At 39.6% G+C, this 22,409-nt stretch overlaps 1 protein-coding gene across 20 annotated transcripts in view; it reads right to left on the bottom strand.

Moving 5' to 3' along the window:
* Nucleotides 1-13: 13 nt before the first annotated feature.
* The window catches only part of eya1 (EYA transcriptional coactivator and phosphatase 1), a 77,513-nt gene continuing 55,117 nt past the window's right edge, over nt 14-22,409 (bottom strand). For all 20 annotated transcript variants that reach the window (XM_055037264.1, XM_055037268.1, XM_055037260.1 and 17 more), the window contains 7 exons: nt 20,143-20,232; nt 7,508-7,566; nt 7,270-7,430; nt 6,954-7,068; nt 6,485-6,606; nt 4,745-4,845; nt 14-2,103 (listed from right to left, as the gene is read on the bottom strand). In XM_055037264.1, coding sequence (XP_054893239.1) covers nt 2,023-2,103; nt 4,745-4,845; nt 6,485-6,606; nt 6,954-7,068; nt 7,270-7,430; nt 7,508-7,566; nt 20,143-20,232 — 729 coding nt within the window. In that variant the 3' untranslated portion in view covers nt 14-2,022. The remainder of the gene's footprint in view (nt 2,104-4,744; nt 4,846-6,484; nt 6,607-6,953; nt 7,069-7,269; nt 7,431-7,507; nt 7,567-20,142; nt 20,233-22,409) is intronic.

Here is a 22,409-nt window from a genome sequence, read left to right as displayed (position 1 = left end):
TCAAGACGACATGCAACAGCTCACAAATCAGTTTTATTAATTTAAACACAATCAAATAATAATGTCAAAAACATCTGTACACATATTTTTGCAGACACAACAATCTTTTGCGTTTTCACGATGAGGCCCATGAAGTGTAAATTATTTCCAGTTTGCATTTATGATTGCAACATAATAAAAAAAGCGTGCTGTATGAATCTATAAAACATTTTCTCTATTTACCTACCTTTTCCTTGATCTAGCAGCAGTATGTGAGTGTGTGTGTGTGTATGCGTGTGTGTGGAGGTTGTTTCGACACAAGGGGGGCTCTGTTCGAGCAGAGAGGGATCTGAAGTTAAATGCGAAGGCCAAGAGTGAACATGTGCAAAGGAGGGAAAAATTAGAAACACAACAAGTTGGTTTCTATTTAAGAAATTCACAGTTGATAGCACATGTCCTGTAAGTTCCCCAATCCCTTAAAGTTAGTGGCTTTTCTTTCACTGTTAATTATGATTACCCCGTCGAAGTCAATGTTGAAATAAAAACACTACATCATACAAAATTATGCTCACTGTACAAGAGTTCTTATAGTGCTTGTATAAAAGATAATAAAACCTATTCAAGCTTGCTTCTTTAAAGATCAGATTTATCTGAAATGCAGTTAAAATGCCCCGCAGGAGGCAGGAAACTGCCTTTTGCTGCGATTCTTTAAACCTTCACCAGAGTTAATTTTGTCGTTTCAATATGTTGAGATCAGGGTTGCAAGCTGGTGAAATGCCATAAGGACACAAGTGGAGCGCTACCTCTCTGAGTGACTAACATAAACCCTTTTCCCCTTCAAATATGGAACATATAGTAGAGGAGACAAGGATGAGACACAACTCAGAATCAAAAGAAAGCTCCTTGACCCTTTGATATCAACGATTTTGGTCTTGACGAACAATTGATCACACGATCCCAATATCTACACCGTTTTAACAAAATTCAACTTGAATACATCCAACACTTTCAGGTGTCCTCCACAAGCTTGTGGGCAATTTAATTCCTTTATAGTTTTACTTCAATTAAAAAGCAAAGCCGCCTTTCAAGAGCATGTACCTAAATGATTATAGGAAGGAATAGTCCAGTGATTACAAACTTACACACAGAAAAAAAAACAGGATTTCCTCTGTACATGATTGTCTTAGTGTTGTAAATAAGTTTTTTGTTAATTTTCTTAAATTATTAGAAAACCCCCTTTTATTTTTATTTTTTGATTCTTCCATGAATGTCTTCCTCTCACCGTTTCTTTGTAAAAGGCACAAGTCTTATCGAGGTACCTTCTCAGTGGCACGGGGGCCACTTGCAAAGTCTGTTCATAAATAAGAAGCACAGGACTCCCACGCTAAGGCTGACAGAAATCACCTCAAGTCTGTCTGTCCGCTTACAGAGAGAGGAGACCAAAAAGGTGGTGAATCGAAAGAACAACTGGGAAAGAGCAAAGTACGTGGAGAAAAAGGCGGAAAGCTTGGCCGGCAGCTGAAGCTGAGTTCTGCGGCGCGGAAGGCGAGGCCATCAGTAGCTCTGCTCTCCTCTAAGGTGTGAAACCTGATGGAGCCCCGGCACAAACGGGAAGGTGTGTAGGGGCCGTAAAACACTTTGGCAGCTTCAGAAAGCAGCCGATTCACAGTAACCAGGGCGAGCAGCTGCTGCGCCATAAATTCACCTCTCTCTCCCGTTCTTTGTGTCGCAGGGAAGAGAAATGAAAAATTTCAGGGTTAAGACAATGCGTGACTTTATGTCAGCACATTAACCGCATGCTTCTTTTTTTCCCCCCCACTCTCCTCTTCTTTTCTTCTTTCCATTCATTGTAGCGAAAGACAGCCGGGCAGCACATGAGGAAGAGCTGGGGTTTGTGTATGAGAGTATTGTGGGGGTGCTCTTCCTATTTTCTGAGCTCTGGAAGCCACAGCAAAGCAAAGGATAAGGGCTAGAGGGCAAAGGTGAAAGGTCGCTTGATGTCCTGATGTGCAGAGAGGGGTTTACTGTGGTGTTGGTGTAGTGCTACAAGTACTCCAGGTCGAGAGCGTGGTGCAGGGCCATGAGGTCCGAATGACTGGAGATCCTCCAGAAGGGCATGTTGTGCTGTGAGACAAAGAGAAGCATCATGTTAGGACTTCATCGAAACATTCTGCCATGATGTATGACTCGTTATAGAGTAGAAAATCATCAGCTATTATTATTGAAGAACTACAGGAAATGTTTAATATTAGACATAAATGTCCAAAAACAATGCTTTGAAAAGCTGGGATTGAGGCATACAGTAATTGGAAAAGTATTTATAGCCTTTGAATTTTTTTTTACATTTTGTCACATAAAAACAACTTTTGAATGTAAATTTATTGAGATTGTATGTGGTTGTCTGACAAAGTAGTGCATAGTTGTGAAGAAATACATGTACAGACAGACAGTTTTGCTTTATCTTCGCGAAGACTCAGATTGGGTGGAGGGGGGCGGTCAACATAGTGTCTCGCATGTGGCACTTTGAGGATTTATCTGTATTTCTTTTGCACGGCATGATGCTGCCACCACCATGCGTTGTGTTTTTGGTGTAATATGCAGTGTTAGTTTCCTAACATGGATGGTAGCTAGCTTCAATGGGACTTCCTCTTGCCACTCTTTCAGGTACGGGGAGTGTGTGAGTAATGATGGTTGTGTCAACAGAATCCTACTCCAGAAATATGAATCTTTGCACCTCCCTCAGGGTTCTTGGTTACGTCTTTAAAGTTAAGTTTGCAGTTGTGTCATGCTTCTTCCACTTTAAGATGGCAGACTGAACAGTGTCTTATGAGATTTTGTAATAATAAAGCTAATTGAAAATGTGTTGTTTCCCTGAGACCTCACATTTAAGCAGTACTTTGTGTTGTTGCATCAAGGTGTTTAATCTCAAATTAAACACCTTGAAAGGTGAAGTTGTAACATGACAAAACATAAAAAGACTTGCAGGGGTGTGAATATTTTTGCAAACAATGAGCAATACTTATGTATAATTATAAACCATGAAAGTAATTATGGTAGATTTAATTTTTTTAAATTTAAGGCTGTCCATTAAATAAACCAGGACCAAATTGTCAACTTCCCAGAAAAAACAAAAACAAACAGTTGTAACTCTGAGACACATCATACCTCAAAATTACTTTCTCTGCAGCATCAGTGAATTGTTTTATAGCCCTGATCTAAGCCAGCAGCTTTTTTCAGGCATAACAGAAGTGAACTCCCCATGGTGTCTTTTCACTGAGCTTCCTGCTTGCCAGTGTGTTTTTAGGACAGTGCAAATGAGCTGTTGTTCCCGAGCAAAGGACGGAGGAGAAACCTGAGTCGCAGAGAATGAAAGGAGCTTGTCAGGTAGAGTCCTCAGCTCTTCAGTGTGTGGAGCCCATTACCCTCCCCTTATTAAAGGTATTGCCTCTCCCAGGCGTATGTTCCGCTTAGGAGAGCCTGCACTGACCCTTAAAAAGCTCTTTGCTTTTTGTTTTGTAAATTGTCTTTGCTTTTAAGTTTAAAAGCAGGAGATGTTATCTCAGCCTTTTCTCCCAGGCGATGGTAATAACTGAAGACAGAATTGTTTCGGTGATTTTTTTTTTTGTTGTTTAAAAGGTGAAGGAATGAAGACTTTGAGACTTTTGCTTTTGTAGTTCCACACGGTGTCACGTCTGATGTGCGCCTCCTGACGGGTGAAATTGTCGTGTTATTCCACGTTCTCTCTGATGTTGACACAGAAACCTTTTACTCTTGTGCCATCTCATGGGACTCGCACCACTCAGATGGGAAAAATAACACCTTATCCTTCCATCAATGTCACACTCCAACAACTCAAGACTGAGCAAAAATATTTGCATCTATTTCAACAATCGTCTCTCAAGATTGGATTCGCAGAGTGTGTTCACTTTTCATAATATAGAGCTATTGTTTTACACTTTAACTCACAGTAAAAAGTTGTTGGCTCTCTGCTAATCACTGTCCATTTACCCCAGTGCTTCTGCTTAGGGTTTTCTGACAAACAGGTGAAGGGACAAAGAGCTGGCGACGTTTCAAAGAAAATGTGAGTCTTCAGCCTGACAAAGAGCTCCATGGTAACTGTCAGGGAGACATGCTTCAAAGCCGCTAATAAATTTCAGAATGAATACATTTGCGGCAAACAGCCTTTTGATTTGCATCTAAACTTGACATAAATGCTCAATACACAACAGAAGGAGCAGAAGCCAGCTGGCAACATTTAAAAAAGCCAAGTCAGACTCGTCTGAAGAAAAAAAAAACGTTTCCTCGAACGGCTTTGAGCCCAATCCATCTCGTGCTAACAGGCCTGTCATTGCAGTAAATATTCTAATTTCATCAACAATGATTTAAGTCTTCTTTATGTGCGCTCTATTTACGATGTGCCTTCAACATGCCTGAAAGGGCTTGTCTAGCATTACACATGCAGCTTTCACACTGCTCCGAGCAGAGAGCAGGAATATATAATTATGCCATCTCCCTCCTCTCCGGCTCTGTAAACCTGAGCTGGAGGAGGAAGAGCGCTGATTACAGCCTACCAACTTTCCTTCTTGTACTTGGACGCCTAATAAGAGGATAAACGGATGAGATTGTGAAGGAGAACTGGAGTGCTAATTACTTTCTTCGGAGTGGTATGGCAGGTATGTTTTGTGTGTTCTCTGAGTGCCCATAACAAGCTTCTGGCATTATGGAATGAAAAGTTGGAAGAAATAAGCCGTTTTGTGCCTCTCACCTTTTTTGAGCCTTGCTCTTCTTCCACCCCGTCTCCGATAACAATGTAAACAACTTTCCTCCCGAATCTTTGAATTACTCTCTCAAAGCAGCTTTCCTTCCCTGCGAAGAAAGTCAGGATGTTAGTGGAGCGTCGCATGGATGCAAGCAGAAACACACTCCCGCAATGGCCACCGAGTCCCACGTTGATTGTGACAAGAGCCCCTTTAAAAACACCACACTCACAAAGCAAGGAAGAATGTAAACATTGCTCAGGAAATAGGTGTGATAAGACATTTTTTTATTCTACTGCATTTGTAATTAAATATGCTTTACATTACTTTATTAGTATATTTTTTTCAGTTCACTATTTTAGATCACGTCATAAATAAAAGTCTGTGCGTATGTTTTATTATTAGTATGTATTTGTCTTATGGTTAATAAAGATTTTCTATGTTAGAGATTTTAAGTGTTTTATATTATTTGTCAGTAACTTTTTACCCTTTAGTACTACTACTAATACTAATACTAATAAACGTGTAACACTAGTATTCCAAGTCAGTAATACTTCTTATTTTATTAAATATATTTGAATTGTGTTTTTTGTTGATTGATGTTTGTTAGCTATTTTTTCCTTTTTCTGAACCTCAGCAAAACACTTTTTGTTACATCAGTAACATGAATAAAACTTGATTGCTTGATAAATTGATGCTATTCATTCCTTGCCAACTGCAGTATGAAAATAGTCTTAACTTAAATGTTATGGGTGACGCTCAAGCTGTTTTTTTCTCACGCAGAAAAAAAACAGCTTAGTTTTTCCTTCTTGTGAGTAAAATGTGTAATAGCCCCCAAATCTGCTCCAATATTCCATGAAAAGGATGCTGGCTATTCTACCTCCTTTGCGTGGTCGGTACACAATGTACCAACCATGCGTCAATTAATTCCCACCAGGGGTGTCATAGCTGGTTTGGCAACCAATGGTGTAAAGTAATTTGCTAAATTTGGCATATTTTCTACTGTAAGGAAATGCGTTTATATGACTCAATTAAAAGTTAAATTATTTTTGGTTTAATCTGGGGTCAAATACTGAACCAAATGGTGAATGAAACTAAAAAGGTACAAAAAGTGCTACATAAGGTTTTTAAATTATAATTTAATTTTAATTACACATAATGTGTCAATGTCTTGATGACCATTTAGCTCTACAATTTATGAAAATATTATCTACAAGAAAAAAAAGTGCATAAGTACACGAGCATACAGTAGTTTGTTGGTGTGTTCAAAATGGAAAGGACAAATTTAAACTGTACACCTAAAATCAGGATATGAAATTGCAAATGCATGAATTGATCCAGAGACATTGGAAAACCTCCCAACAGGGGAGTTCAATGTTTATTTTGTATTTGAAACAGTGAAAAGGGGCGAAAGTGGAAGAAAAATTGGAGGAATAAGAGGAGGAGGAGCAGGAGAGGGGCTTCTGTTTCTCTAGAATGACATAAACGCGCAGAAGTGGTTTCATATGCAGAGGCGAGGACCAGAGGCCCAGCACAGGTCCTGCTCCAAGAAAATAATCCCAGGTTGATTAGGACTATTCCCTCACTGAAGAACATCAACCCTCTCCGGTGACAAAAATCCACGCCTTCCACCCCATCCCCCCAGCTGGAGTCCTGTCCCTGAGCGTCTCTTGGCTGCTTAAACAATACGCATGTCCCAAAGCAATAGGCTCAAAATAATGAAGCAAATATAGGAAAGCATACTTTACCTATTTTTGTAGCGCTATAAATATTCTCTATGGGGAAGACGACTCCCAAGCCGTAGAGCAAGACCTTCGCCAGGGCTGGGATGAGCTGTGTGGTGGTCACAAGAATATTCACACAGTTTGACCTGAGGAGGAGAGTGAAGTGGTGACATCATTTCAAATCGCTTTGAGAGAGGAGAAAAGAAAACACAACGTACTGCATAAAAGACAAAGCAATGTATCAAGTCCCCAAAACATGTCTAACATTGAAGGATTGGCTCGTTTTTCAGCTCAGATCTTTTAGCACACTTATTTGTCAAAATTAGAATAGGCAGGCTGTCCAAAAAAAAAAAAAAAAAAAAAAGATCCATAGCGGAGTTTTGTCTTTTTTTTTTTTTAATTGCCTCAGACACACTTGGCTTATTTACACCACATACAGGCTTATGGATGTGCGGTGTAGATCTGGGTACTATTTTGCTCTCTGGAGTCCTACCTTGAGTGGATTAATGTTAGTGCTTTTAGTGCCAGTGTTAACCAGGAGTCCGTCAAGGCTTCAATTTCTGCTCGCAATTGCAACCAGGCTTCCCTTTTGGCAGGGCCCAGCAGACCTGAAACGCAGGGTAACAATGTTTGGGTTGGACCAGCCATCCGAATACCACTGAAATTTTCAAAATTTGACCCCCCCAAACTTACGCAGGCACTCACATAAACGGCCACACAAAGAGGGCACACAAGCACCCACGAGCATATGTGCAGACTCATTTTTGCCCAGCAGAACTGTGCATGCAGCACTGCTTGTTGGGGATTACCTCCAACGTTATTTTTGTAGGTGGTGTAGATTTCTTTTACTCGTCTGTAGCGGAAGGCCAGCTTTCTCATCCAGTCCACGCCTCCCCGAACGCCTGTGGCCAGACACAGGTTGGCACTCGTAGCTGCTGCGTGGAAACCATCAGCGCTGAAGTTATACGTACTAAAATAAAAACCAAGAGGAGATGTGTTAGCTCTAGCTACTCCACTGTTTTTGACAAATCATCAGACACTATGAACCTTAGATCCTGGCCGTTATCATCTGAAGACACATCATCAATATGTACCTGGTCACATTCCTGAAACACACAAAGCATTCATTTTAGATTATAAGACGATCAAGACATTTTTGATCATGTTTTTTTCAGAAACAGTTCTGTTTTCTTAAATACTTGATAGAGATTTTTATTTATTTATTTTTTTATCTGGAAAGTGTGCTTTGGCTTTATAAGTCTTTCCATCAACTATAAAAGCTTTATATTTTTTCAAACCAATCTTTGCATTTCTTTGCTGAATCCTTAAAGTGGCCCCAATCAAATCTCAAGTGTCAAAGTCTTCCTTTTTCACTGATTGGCTGGTTTTGAGGTCACTGGGTGCACCTTAACTCTTGATCACCAGCAGTTTACATAATCCACACTTTAATATGGCTTCCCCAAAGAGTTGTGGCAGGAAGTTTTTTTTATTTTATTTATTTTTTATGTCTGCTCAATAGAAATATGCTTGAGTGGAAAACAGGAAACGCTTTCTGGCAATGTTAAAAACCTGTGAAACATACCTGAGCAAAACGTAGCTTCAGAGTACTCACAGTTTATTAAACTAGAGAGAGATGCCAGCATGGTAGTTAAGCTAACAGCTGTTAGAAACCAAGACAGACACTTCCTAGCATTTCTTTAAACAACTCGTATCACACTACAAGGAAGAATTTGCAGTTTCCTGACTGACATTTTTCTGTACAAAAATGATCCATTTTTCACAGAAGGTATTGTACAGCCATTTGCCAATTGGTCTTCATGTGCTGCTTTGTACTTATTCAGACAACTAAAGACTTAAGGTAACTTTCTAAAATTTTGAACTCAAGGTATTAAGTATTATAAAGTAAGATATAATAAAAATATATAAAATTAAGGATTTAAAGATTGTATAGTTTAAGAAAATACCACAAGAAATAAACTGAACTTAAATGCAATGTTAAGTACAGGAGAATGAAATGAATTGTTAATAGATACAAGTACTGATTTTATTTATTAAACTTCAAATAAAAAAACAATAAAATAAAGAGACTTCACAAAAGTTGTTCTGCCTTCAGTATGTCATATACAAATAACCTGTAAAAATATGCAAAGAATAATATGTAAATTTTGTTGAATTTTTAATTTCTTTCAAAATTAGATAAGCATCATTCTGAAAGGAGTAATTCTTCAAGAGAGGCTTAAAAAACAAATAACTTTCATGTGAACATCTGTTATAAACCGCAGACAAACATAGGTTCACACACAAAAGATTTTAAAAGAAGATTCATAGTTAATCTGGTTCAGAGGTTTTGGGGTATAAAACTGATTAACTTAACCAGAATGTGTCTCTGCGCATTTCTAAAGACTTGCATGCTGGAGTTCTCCTTTGCGGTTGCCTGGCTCGTCTTGGAAAGGTAGAGGGATCCTGCAGCTCTGCACTGATTCCACCGTTACACAGTAACACAATCCAGACTTTCTGGTAAATGTAACCTACTAGAAAAATTGAACCTGATGCTAACCGCCAATGAAATTATGACCTCTGATTGCTGCTGCGCCACACACCAACACTGCCCCGGGGCTAGAGAGCCAGCCAGCCGGCCGGCCAGCAAAGCAGCACAGGATGCAGCAGGCAGAAGAAAAAAACCTATTAGTTTTCCATTTATAGGAGTGCTTTAGTGCCTATCCCCTACTTTCACTCTCTCAATACCATCATCATGTTTGAAATGTGAAGTTATGCTGCCTTGAAATTCAGTTCAACACTGCATCTTTTGCATGCAGTGTTTACTAAATGTTAATATGAAAAAAATGTTAATTTAAAAAACTAATGTTAATAGAACAGGAGTTTGAGCAATGTGGTAATTGTGAAGGATGACAATTTGTGAAATATTATGATTTAACTTTGTTTCTGGCACCTGGCAAATGCTGTATTACCAGAAAGAATACTAGCTATTACAGTGATGCAGTTTATTTTCCAATTTATCTAAAAATCTGCAGCCTTTTAAAAGGTAAAGCAACTGCCAAACATGTCAGTTTCACCTGTTTAACATTATGTGAGAAATAATAATTTCTCATGGAAATTGATCCTTGAGCAAAAGAATGTCCCTGGTTTAAAGTATGAAAAATCCATTTACATTTTTTGAGCTTTTTAATTAAGTTTCATCCGGTTGTTAAGACACCCAAACACAAAAAGGACTTCCTTGTTTTAGGTCAGTCTAAGCGAGGCCAAATGCTGACGTTATTGCATTCCTCTCTAATGCTCAAGCAGGGTAAGGGTAAGGGCTTTGGACCGTAAACCTTTTTTATTTTACTGGTTCCCCTCTGAACAAATTTTTCATCTCCCTGGATTTGTGGAGAGAGGGAGGGAATAGCGACGCGAGGAGAAACTCAAACCAGCTGTTCTTTAACAGAATTAAAATCTTGACCCCCAACCCCAGCTCTAATGCAGCCATTCTCTCGCCAAGTCTCTCCCAGCAAGCCGTAAGATCCAAAGAGGAAAAGACTTTGACCTTGTGACCCCTAGCCCCTCCTCTCGGGGGCTCCGGCACCCAGATAAGGGGGGAGCAAGGGTACAGAGGAGGAAACAGAGGAGCGCAATGGGTAAAATGCGAGGAGTCCATGGTGACCTCACATGGAGCCAGCAAACAGCTTTGCGTTCCAGAAGATGGACTGCCAACGAACACTGGCGGGGGCTCATTGCTCTGTTGCTCTAACATGTTTCCACTCGCTTGCAGATTGTTAATAGTTGAAGAAAGCTGTGGTTGGTCCCATGTTGAGCATCTCAAACAAAAGGTAACCTTGATGTTGTTGTTGCCTTCCTCGATTGTGAAGGCAAACCAGTTTGTTTAGAAAAAGAAAAACAACTCGCTGAGTTAAGCCTCCAGTAGAGGATGCCTCGAAATACCCCCCATTCTGGTGCAAGCGACTGGAATGCTTCTATTATCAAGTAATTACCTGCAATGAATCAGACACAATCTTCCAACAATCAGCTCCCACCACGTCTTTCACTGCATTGGTACAGAGGCATTCACTTCCACCCATTTGGCACTGGATCCAAAATTACACGCTGTCTCCTTGTACCCTGTTGACAATAGCTGCCCATGTTTGTTCTCCCCATGTAATTTGTTTCTTTCAGAGTGTGACAGCCAGCATGGATCAAAACAGATATTTGAGAACAATGTTTTTCTGTGTGTTAATTATAGACCCATTTAAGTTCCTACAGCCAAAAGAATCCCAAACACATACATATGGCTCAGTAATTAGGCCAAACACAGCCGCCATAACTGCAGCCTGATTATGAATGACTTTTTATGGACTCAAAGCTAATAAACACAGCAAACCTCAACAAATGTAAAGAATTTAAGACCCAAAAGGCCAAGAAAAATATAATAGCCTGAACCTACAACTTGAGTGTCTCCTTTCCCCTACTACATTGTTTTTGTATGTTTATAGTATCTTAACTATGAAACAATGCCCGATTAAATGATGGACAGGGTTTTAGGACCTCCAACAAAGAAATTTGTCCGTTTGTGTGCACATGGGGAAAAAAATGGGGAAACTTGCTGGAAGAATGAGCAAGACTCCAGGAATTACTATTCCCAGCTGGTGCTGGTATAAACCTCTGCACCGGCTCCCTGTGAGGACTGGAAAAGCTAATAGAGGAGGTGGCTGCGGGGAATGTTGTACAGTAACCCTCACACGTACTCATTAGGAGCCACTTCTGACGCCCTCGTAAACACCACAGAGCCATGAATGGTGCTGTAAGAAGCGGATGGAATTGAAAGAAATATTGTTAGTTGGTGAATTTTACTGTTCAGATTATCATTTGGAATTTGACAAATTAACACCTGGTAGAGAACCTGCAGGTATAATTAATGTTGTAAATTGTAGAGTCAGAGTTCTTTTTGTGGCAAGGTTTCTGAGTCAGATAAGGTTATTGGAAGAAATGCACAGGTGAGAATTTTGTGGCCAATATCCATTCAGGTTTTGCAAAGCTTTGCTGAACACTGATAATGATTTTAACCTATTCTTATTTCTCAGCAGCAACATAAGAAGACTTAAGAACCATAGGGCAAACACTCATTCTTCTGACTCTTGTTTTTATTATCATCATACAATGTCCTCAAAGCTTCTATGAGCAGCAGTATTTAAATAATATACACATTGAGTGAAGATATTAAGACCAACTAGCGATATGTTCACACAACAGAAAAATGCAACCAAAATCCATTTTTTAGGGGAAAGGATCCATATCTGACTTTTTCACTGTAGACCCAATTCCAATTTTTTACACCCAAAAATAATATAGGATTTGTACCACTTTCATACTAAACAGGATACATATCTGGTAGTTTTCAAGGACGTCTCAAATTTGAAATAATTGATGTGCGACATGCATCATAATTCTGCACCAGAAAATAGCAGACATGTTAAAACCGTATCTAAACACTGGCTGAAGATCAAAATTATGAAAATTATGAAATTATAAAAAGTCTGCATCAAAGACGCACATCACATTCCATGGTGCACAACTCCTGCTTATGACTACTCATCCAAACAGACATGCTCCACAAAAGCCCATCACTTTATCAGCTTCCTCCATTTCAAGGTCTTGTGACAATACTGTCAACTCTTTAAAATCAATTCACTGATAATAGGATTAATTATGTCTTTCGTAACAGTGTGCTGTTTTGTGACGTCTATGTTCTTTTGCGGATGCGAGACACTTTGTAAACTGTTCGCAGAGAAGGCTGATTGTGGTCACATTATGTAATATGTCTGCCCATGCGAGCAGATATTTGTACTGTAAAAAAAAAAAATTAGAGTACAAATATCTTACCAGGGCTGTACCTCAGCAGCCCTTTATTATTGGAATATTGTAGTGATATTGTGGGAGTAACAATGTATATTCCCTGGAATAAAAGAGCTTTCCTTAACTATTAGATTTCAAACAGGGTTATAAACATTTCAAAATAAAGCATTTTTTATGACAGAAAATTTAAAGTCCGGCTGTGGTTGCCAGAATAAATCTTAGAATTGTGTGTCCTCTGACTTCAGTAATCTCTCATTGATACTGAAAATAGATAGCAGAGATGTTCCTCTCTCAGTAACAGCATCATCATCATTTTGACAGTACTTATGCTTATACACATCATGTGCGATCAAAATATATTTTTATATAATAGAGGCACATTCGGGGGAAATCTTTAATTTCTTAGAACATTTTCAGCATTGCTCTTCTATTGAATTTCCTTTCTTGCTCCTCACCAAGCTCTATAATTATCACTAACTAACACCAGATGTTCTTACTGTACCAAAGAGTGAAGAAGCCATTGCTACTGGTCTATCCAAACACTGAGCAGCTTTGTTCATTACATAAGCAACATTATTTTCTTTTATCTGTGTTCATTTGACTTTCTAGCAGCTCAAGAAAAAAGAAAAAGCCAAAACGGCAACAAAAAAATCCCACAAGAACTCAGGATGTTCACTGTCTTCCTTTTTCTATCTCTATCTTTCCACTGGAGTGCTGAAAGCCTTTCACTGAGGAGGAGGCTATCAGAGCCCTCTTTGTTCTCTCAGCATCTGTCATTAAGCAATCAGCAATGACGGCCCGAGTCTTCCTGTAGCTCTCGGAAGAGCTCAGAGTGGTGACTGGAACAGTCATAGGCATGGAGAAGAAAGACAGGGCAACTCTGCCAAAATACATACAAGGAAGGCCATGTTCATTTTCTTTGAGAGTTGTTTTAATTTCTTGAAGGCGTAGTTCACTCACCGACATACAATGGCGTCAGTTTTTTTTAGAAATAGCGCCCTCTCTTCTTCTGTTATCTCTATCAGGTGAGCTGCAACTTTGACAGGGTTGGGGTGGGGAGCAGCAGCCATCATGGCAAATGGTATTGTGACCCTGCAGGCTAATTCCATGTGAACATGGCTCATCAATTGTTCACAGGTTCTCAATACCGCCACTCTACTGGCAAGAGGCTGTCATCCAGCCCCCTCCCGCCTCTCCTGCCCCTTGTCTATGACCCCCAGCAACTTCCTTGTCCGTTCCCACCACAGGGACCCCTGTCCAGAGGTGGGTGGAGGAGGGTTGTGATTATCTGGGGGTCAAACACAGGATGTGAGTAACAAAGGGAGAGTTCTTCAAACCCTCTTCATTCCAATCCACAATCTTTGCTTGAACAGTCACGGAATTCAAACAGCAGTGCCAAACAAAGCACAGGTACAGAGATGTCTATGCTGGTTTTACAGGAGGGGGAAGAGAACTCCCACAGCTGGGCATGGGGACACAGGGAGCAAAACTGTATTTCAACAAAGTGGGACTTTGAAGCCTTGTTTCTGAGAAGTTGGGACAAGAGCAGCACCCTACACCTCACAGGTAGGCAGTAAATTAGTTACATCTGATAGATGAGCTGCTGCTCATTATTTCCTAATTTTGGCATTTTACATCCAAACCACACCTCAAGGCAAGCAACACTAAGTGCTATATCAAATCTCTGTCACATCAGCATTTTCTCCTCACAACAGTGAAACAGTTTTATTCCTGCCAAGTAGAACAAATCTGTGAAAGTTAATGCTCATTTTTCCCATCAAACCCATGTTGAACAGGTGTTCTGTCTCCATTTTTTTAAATATTAAAATATAATTTGTCATCAGACAGTAATGCAATATTTTCCACACACTCTCAGCACTGATTGGCGTGTGGCTGCGAATTGGTGCTACAGAGTGATGTGAAGTGGAGCGCTGCAGTGTGATGACTGACAGGGTGGCTTTAAAACCTCCACCTTCTGTCTGTAGTCTTTCCAGAACACATCAGGGGTGCAACCTTGAGACTTGACGGAGGAGTATGACAGGATTCCTACATCAGTGGCCAGGCAAATACTCAAATGAGTGTTTGGATTATATCTGAAAGCACATAGCTCCTTGAAAAGATGTTTGTAACCCTTCAACCTCTTCACATCTTGTCAAATCCCAACCAATATACGGAGACAGACCAACACAAAGAACTGCTTGATTGCAAAGTGAAATAAAAAGGAGACACTGTTTTTTTTTTGGGGGGGGGTTTTGCAAGTAAAAAAATTGGAAAAACTTATGTTCTTATTTTGGATTCAAAGCAACTCAGGAAGATCAACATCCAAGCTATGTTGCAGACTCCTATCTGGTAAAAATCTTAATGATTTGAAAAAGGTATTGGTCTTAATTTTAAAATAAAAATAAATAAGGCTGCACCGTTTTAAGCGCTTATTGGTAGCTAATCAGTAGAGCAACTTATTATCCAAATTCAAAGAAAAGCATCAGGTTCCACCTTAAGAGGAAAGAAAATCATAGAAAAATAAACCATATGGGAGAACATAATTAAAGCTACCACTCTCATGTCATGGCAAGCACAGGATCTGACTCTTGGCAGTGGGATGTTAAACTAACAGAACGGCTCCAACCTAAGAGGCTCAGGAGGACCATTTCAGCCACGAGGCAAAGGTAACCGTGCATTTCACTGCATCCCTCATTAACAGTCAGCCTCTGGGTGAGAGTGACAGAGGAGGTTTCAGGCCTGCAAATGCGGACTGGGAGCTATAAATGGGAGTCAGCATACAGTGTTACAGGACTGCTACACAGGTATGTGTGCATTTGTGTGGGTGGGTTCACTAGCATGTGTAAAGTAAGTACATGTCTTACTGACTTTGCAGCACCACATGTTTTCAGGGCATGTGTTCTACATAGAACATTCTATTTAAAATGTTCCCACCTTTAAAGACCTCTTACCCTTTCCCTCTCTCGCTGAGTGTTTTGCCCCCATGCCCTTTTTTTTCCAGACAGGGAGGGTTGTTTTCTCGGCAGCCCTCGTACCCCACTGAGAGGGGATCACAGGGGGCTCGGTAAGCTAGAACGAGGCCCCCGGTTCCCACATACTGTTCGGCACTGGAGTCCTGGCTGCAGCAACACACCTATAGTAAACCCTCCACCCTCCAATGACCTGAGCAATGGCAGAGCTGTCAGTCTTCCCAGCAAACTCAACCTCAGTGGGCTTCATTATAAACATCACTTCAGACCATCAGTTAACTCCACCGTGTCGCAGATTTTCCAGTTTAGGTGATTTTAATAGATTTCACAATGTGGACAATAAATCCTCTTAAGAATCCCCTCAAATAAATCAGTTACATGTACATAGAGGCAATTACAGTGTTGTGCAAAAGTATTCATGCTGTTTTTGTCCCAATTTGTTCACATAACTGTAGCGATCAGTGAATCCTGGACCAGAGCTGTTGAGCTAACAAGTAATAGAACAAATAATTTTTTAAGACACTGTAATTACATTACTCATATAAAGTTAGCATTATTATGATTTTGTAAAAAAAATTATTTGATAGATGATTGGTCAAAGCAATTTGCTTTGCTCATCTGTGATGCAAACCTTGATGTAAAAATAATGGAGGGAATAACATCAATGAGGATCATATTGCCTTGAATTACTTTTCTCATTGCTTCACTGAGAACATTTCTGATGGAATCCCCCCCCCCAAAAAACAAAACAAAAAACAAAAAAACAATTGTGCTGATCATATAATCTACCATCCTTTAAAGGGCTGAGTGGTAAATGGTTTGTGCCAAACAATCAATAAGATATCTGCAGGGGAATGTGTTAAATTTTTGGGAGTCTTTATTAGGAGTCTTTTGGTGAGGCTGTGGTATTTCTAAGACTCACCTAAAAAGAAAAGCACCCTAAAAAAAGTGTGCCGATCCAGAAAAAGTTTGAAGAAAATAGAGGGAGAGAGAAAGAGAGACATAAAGGTGAAACTGATCCCTGTTGACCCCTTCGGCATGCCCTCTTTCTTTTTATGACTTTCCCCCGAATCATCACTCACCAGCTCTATCAACACGGCCTGGCCTCCACTCACACACATCCACACGAAGAACACACGTAGAACATCAGCTAATATTGTGCCTTTGTGGTCTCTGCAGACTGGGGACATTTTTATGCTTTAAGGTAACGGTTCAAAAAGGTCTCCAGAAAAAAATTATGCTATAATTTATCTTTAAAAAATATTGCAAAATTCAAACCGTATTGCAAATTGTGCAAAATTTAAGAACCTTATCTGATGTCTTTGTGCAAAGGCCAGCAATGTTAAAACTTGGATGCACCATTCAAACACTATTTGGCCACTAACTCTGCACCTGTGTTCCTTCACAGCCTCTGGGGTCTCCCTTTATGGCTTAGACTAAATTAGATGGACCAAATGCATTTCTGCACATGCTTAAATACATAACTGCTGTTGGCTGCGGTATTTATAGTGGGACTCTATTTAGCTCTGTTTGAGATGGTAGACTGTAAATCAGGAGAGAGGAAACACAACTGGTAAGGCACTGCTGAGAACTGGTAATTAACACTCAGATAGGCTGGGCTCAGTTTAGGAGAGAGGATGAATATGCCTTTGAGAGAATGTCACCCCGTCTCTGGTATGATTATTAATGACAATCAGTGCAGCGTCTGTAGAGTTTGGTCATCCTGGAACGCGTTCCATGAACTGACCACAACATTTTCAGTCATCACAGTTTAAAGGGGAAAAAATGCTGAATCTTTAAAGTGTCAAAACAAAATCCAACAGTTTTGTTCCTGAGAAAAAGCAGAAGAAATACACATGCAGGGTTTTCAAATAATTTTTAAGTAGTCTGAACTGCCAATTCATCTATGAGCACATGAAAAGAAATCAAAACATGGGACAGATGTTGAGAAAAACCACATTTAAGGGTTGTCACAAACTGCCTTTTTTTTTCAAGTGATTGGGGCACATCTATTAAATAAAGTGCAGCTAGATGGATTCTACACAGCCAGAGCATAAGGAAATATTTAACCAGCCAATTGGAGCCAATTAACTTTGATCACAATGACTGCACTTGGAATCTCAGTCACTTGTCCATCTAAGGGAGTTTGCACATATTTTCCTGTCTCTTAACTCTCTGAGTTTTCTTTTTCTTATTGCTGGACATGCTTCGTGTAGCAAAGCCGAAAATGGTGGTATGAAATGAGACTTGGCAAACTGGCTACATCTCTTCACACTTCATTATCAAGAAAAACATTTACTCTTTTACAACGTGAGAATAAAGCAGGACACTCAGGAAAAGAGGGGAGTCATTGTGATAAGATGGAAGAAATTTGGATAAAATTAAGGAAATTCTAAAGCAACAAAAGCAGAATTAATTACTGCTAAATTATGAATGCAAAATGATAATGGACAGGTGCAGGGACATTGTTCGGATGAAATGTGGGTACACATTTCAACAAATGCAACATACCATTTCCGTGGTAATAGTATGTTGCCTCATACCATTTCTGTACACTGAGTATCTGAGTCGCTTACTACTTAGGTTGTTTTTAAATATTTCTATTAAAGAAATTTCAGATTTCCAACATACGGAAAATTACAGAACCTTGTGTAAGAATTCACTGCATTTTCAATACTTTCTACATTTCATCAACTTAAAACTACACATTTTATTTTATTTTTATGGGATTTTATGTGACAAACAAACATAAAATTACAATTCATTGTGAGGGAATAGGGACTCAATACATGGTTTTCAAAAGAGGTGCACTAATAAACCAACCAGCTGATAAATATTCCCCAATTTTCTTACTTTTGGGAGATCGGTGATGGGCCGATACTTACATGTAAATCTATTCTTATCCAAAGATCTCATCTACCTTGACAAAGATCTAAAAATCAACTACTGTCCCTTTTTTCTCTGCAGTGAGAGCGGTTTGACTGACAGCCCTACTCACCAGGTTATGAATCCGTTTGGAGTAAACAATAGTCTCTCCACTGTTACCAACTCACCAGCTTTCTTGATATATTGAGCAAAATTTCAGACAAAAAAATCTGTATCAACCAAAATTGTAATCAACAGGTGCACCCTTAGTTTTCAAAAGTGTTATCTAATATATGAAACCAATCAATCAATCAAATTTTATTTGTATAGCACATTTCAGCAGCAAGGCATTTCAAAGTGCTTTACATCATAAACACAAAAACACAAAGTCATGCATCATGGAATAAACAATACATTGTTACATATTATGTTTCAAATACAATTCTAAACAGGTGTGTTTTTAGTCGAGATTTAAAGGAAGTCAGGGTTTTCGCTGTTTTACAGTTTTCTGGAAGTTTGTTCCAAATTTTTGGTGCATAGATGCTGAAAGCTGCTTCTCCTCTCTTGGTTCTGGTTCTGGGGATGCAAAGCAGACCAGAACCAGAAGACCTGAGAGGTCTGGAAGGTTGATACAACAACAGCAGATCTTTGATGTATTGTGGTGCTAAACCGTTCAGTGATTTGTAAACCAACAACAGTATTTTGAAATCAATTCTTTGAGCTACAGGGAGCCAGTGGAGGGACTTTAAAACTTGTGTTATGTCAGTACTGGCCTTTCGTCAGTGCAACTGCACTCCACTATAGCATATAGCAGGCTTTCTTGCAGTGTATCTCTCTTCCTATCAACTCTGACTAGCTTCACTGTCCCTACTGAAAATAAGCATCACCACAGGATGATACTGATGGCACAATGCGTTTAAGGAGTTGTGCTGTGTTAGCAGACTACCACACAACATTTCGCATGTAGGTCAAACTGTTTAATACAATTTTTTTCTCACCAGTACACGGTCTTGCTATTTCGTATTTCCCTTATGTGTGAGGAACTGTAAAATGTTATTCTTCTATTACTTTTTCTCAATAGAGGCTCTCTTCTTAATATTCTTGACACTTTATAAATGTCTGATTTGAATAGTGCAACACTAATAGTTATCCTATACAAATATTGTCACATCGGAGCTTTGAATTTCTGCAGCTCTTGCAGTTACCTTCTTCCGATTGCTCTCCTTGCACAAGTAGTCAGTTTATGTGGAAAGTCACATCTTGGTAGGTTTGCAATTTTGTATTTTTAAAGATTAAGATATTACTTCATAACCACAATTGTCCCTGACCTTTCTGCTGTGTTCTTTGGTCTTTGTGATGCTTATTAAAAGATTTGAAAATCAGGTATCAATATGCTACTTTGTTTTGGTCTACCACATACATTTCAATTCAAATACCTAAAAGTTTGGAAATACAAAGTGAAAAATTTCAATGGGTCTGAATACAATATACCGTCCTATCATGACCTATGTACTGATTTTCCTCCAGAGGAAGATCTTACACAACATCTATCAGTGAGGCAAAGACCCCTGAGAGGGATGATGGTAGGGGATTGTGTGCTGTGATGGAGTTTGTGGAGTAGGAAGCCATTGACACCAAGCACATAGCATGACACACCGGCAGACAGGAGAGCAACAGAAACACTAGAGCCTGACAAATTGCACTAGCGGCCATTAGAGTGGGAACGAGCTGGGGGCAGGGGCAGGGCTAGCAACCCAGGAGACTGACAGCACATGTGAAATTCACTGTATCCCTTAGGGACTGAGGTAATACTTCACTGAAATGGGGGGATAACTGAGAGAAAAGCTCTATGTAATACTGCAGATGTTGCTTCCTTTACTACAATTGAACTTATTCAGCTTCCATTCAAATATGATTATGCATCTACACCCAATGAAATCAACACATTGAATTGTGCATTATCAAACAAAAAGAGAGTAAAATAGGACCAGAGAAACTCACCTCTAAGTCGTTAAAGAATAAGTGTGTGTCTGCCAAGTTGAAGATCATTTCTTCCATCCTTAGTCCTAATGATACAGATGTTGGAGGGTCCTTAAACACACAAAAATACCTAAATCAAACAAAGAATTCTTGGGTTTGAAGTGTGTTCTGTTGCTTTGTTCAAAAAAGAAAATTAGGCAGATCTGGTAAATGCAGTAAGTTACAAATTTCACTCTGAGTCACTCAATTAAAAGACAATCCCGTTAAATTCCACTGCAGGCTTCTCCCATAAAAGACTTGAAAGTTTCAAACTCTTTTTTACAGCCCTCTCAAAAGGACCAAAATAGTCATCAGAAATGCCACAGACTTGAATGAAGGCCATAAAAGCATGTGTCTTCTCAGGAAGGTAGTTGATTTAGAAGAGCCGAGGTCACAACCCAAAATCGTAAACGGCCTTGTTCTCCGCATATTTGTGCTAATGCATCATTTGACGATATGTGTAGGTGATATAACTCTGTTTGCTTAAACATTTTAGAAGTTGTAGGTTCATGGGAGAGAAAATAAGCTGAACACAAAATACAAACTTCAAGAATTTTCCTTTTAATTAATTAAATGATGACATGTCAGTAATCTGTTTATTGCTGTAATGGCAATATGATCCCACCACCTGTGAGGTAAGACCTGTTAAAGATTTAATAAATATTGAAAATGTGACAATGTGAGCATCTTTATTTTTAAAAAGATAATTTATTTTTAAATATTTACATCTGAGAAAAGATTCAGAGATGTGGTCCTTATTCAAACCATGTTTTTGTCTTAACTCTCTAATCAGCAAATTGTCTTTAGTAAGTTAAGGATGAATGAAGACAATAGCTGTCTCCCCAAGCAGCTGGATGAGATCTGCCTTTAAGTCAGGCCAGGCAGGACCAGAAGCAGGGATTACCGAGTTAAACCACCAAAAGACACACCTGAGCTCTCCGCTGATTAGCTGTCACACCCCACAATCCTTATGTTTTCACTAAAATGACAGAGTGCAAACCACACAAGTAGAGCTCAATCCTCCACTTCTCCAGGCTTTCTCCTTCCTCTCAGCCTCCCAGTTTGAATCAATCTTTCAGTAGGAATTCATCAAAAACAATTACCCCCCCTCCTTACATCAACAAGCTACCTCCCTCTTTCCAATGTCTGCCGCTGCTGGGAGATTTAGCGTTACGGACGGGATCGGTGGGAAAAGGCGATCCTCTCTGGCGCAAGTGAATCCTTTCCAATTAAATCTAAACAATCAGTCAGTGAGGGAGTTAAGCATACAAGCAGGCCAGAAGGCCAAAGTGCTGCTGCTGTCACTGCTGCAGGACCACCTGTCCTGAGATGTCACTGCCTCCAGGGGGGTGCCAACATTCACCCCCACTCCTTCCAAACCTCTTAGCAATAACACCACCCCCACCCACACACATCCACTCTTACCCACTTTGAGCCTGAGCTCTAGCCTGCCCAATAGCAGCACAGCTGGCCTCAGCCATCAGCTTTATGGGGGTGAGTGTCTTGATGCCAATTAAAAGGGCTGATAAAAAGAGCAGTCTGTTTATGTGTGCATGTGGGAGGGAGGGAATAGTTAGAGAGAGTGGCTACGAGGTCACAGTGAGTAAGAGAAAGTGTGCATGTCAACTTGCTCAGATACTCATCCATTTATAGCAAGTGCAGAGCAGCAAAGAGAAAATAATCTGCTTTGTAACTTTTTTGTGTGTACTCCCCTAAGATATCTGTCAGTCAAATAGATCTGACTGACAGATTTGCAGGAGGACAAAGAGGGAAAAGGCAGGTTGAGGAAGCAAAGTGGTGGTTGGGAATAGAGATGCAGCAAGAAATCATCAGTTGAATAAAATCTGATCCATTTCTTGTTAGTTTGTAGGTGGTTGTTTGTTAAAAGTCACTAAAAACAACCGTTGTAGTAAATGTTGCACTACCAATAGTAGTATTATACTGAGTAGACTAGCTAAGTTCAGTGACTTTAAAAGCTATTTCTACAAGATAGTTTATTTGTGCTTCAAAGAGCAAGAACCATGTCCCCATGTAAGTCAACTGGGGACAAGGACTCAGATCTTTCCAATGGCTCTTAAAAAACAACTGGCACTAAATCTAACCACTTTTGCTGGTCTTATTAGGGACTTTTTGAGACTCACACATGAAAGCATGTGTATTTTTTAGTAGAACACGCACCACGCCTTGTCTCATTAATTTAGAAATATTGGTACATCTAACACGTCAGATTTGTTGTGCTAAAGTGAACA

This window comes from Poeciliopsis prolifica, unplaced genomic scaffold (assembly GCF_027474105.1).
Source record: "Poeciliopsis prolifica strain line A6 unplaced genomic scaffold, Auburn_PproV2 SCAFFOLD012, whole genome shotgun sequence".
In the NCBI taxonomy this organism is placed as follows: domain Eukaryota; kingdom Metazoa; phylum Chordata; class Actinopteri; order Cyprinodontiformes; family Poeciliidae; genus Poeciliopsis; species Poeciliopsis prolifica.
The sequence above is the reverse complement of the archived record's forward strand: the minus strand, read 5'-3'. Positions and strand labels throughout refer to the sequence as shown.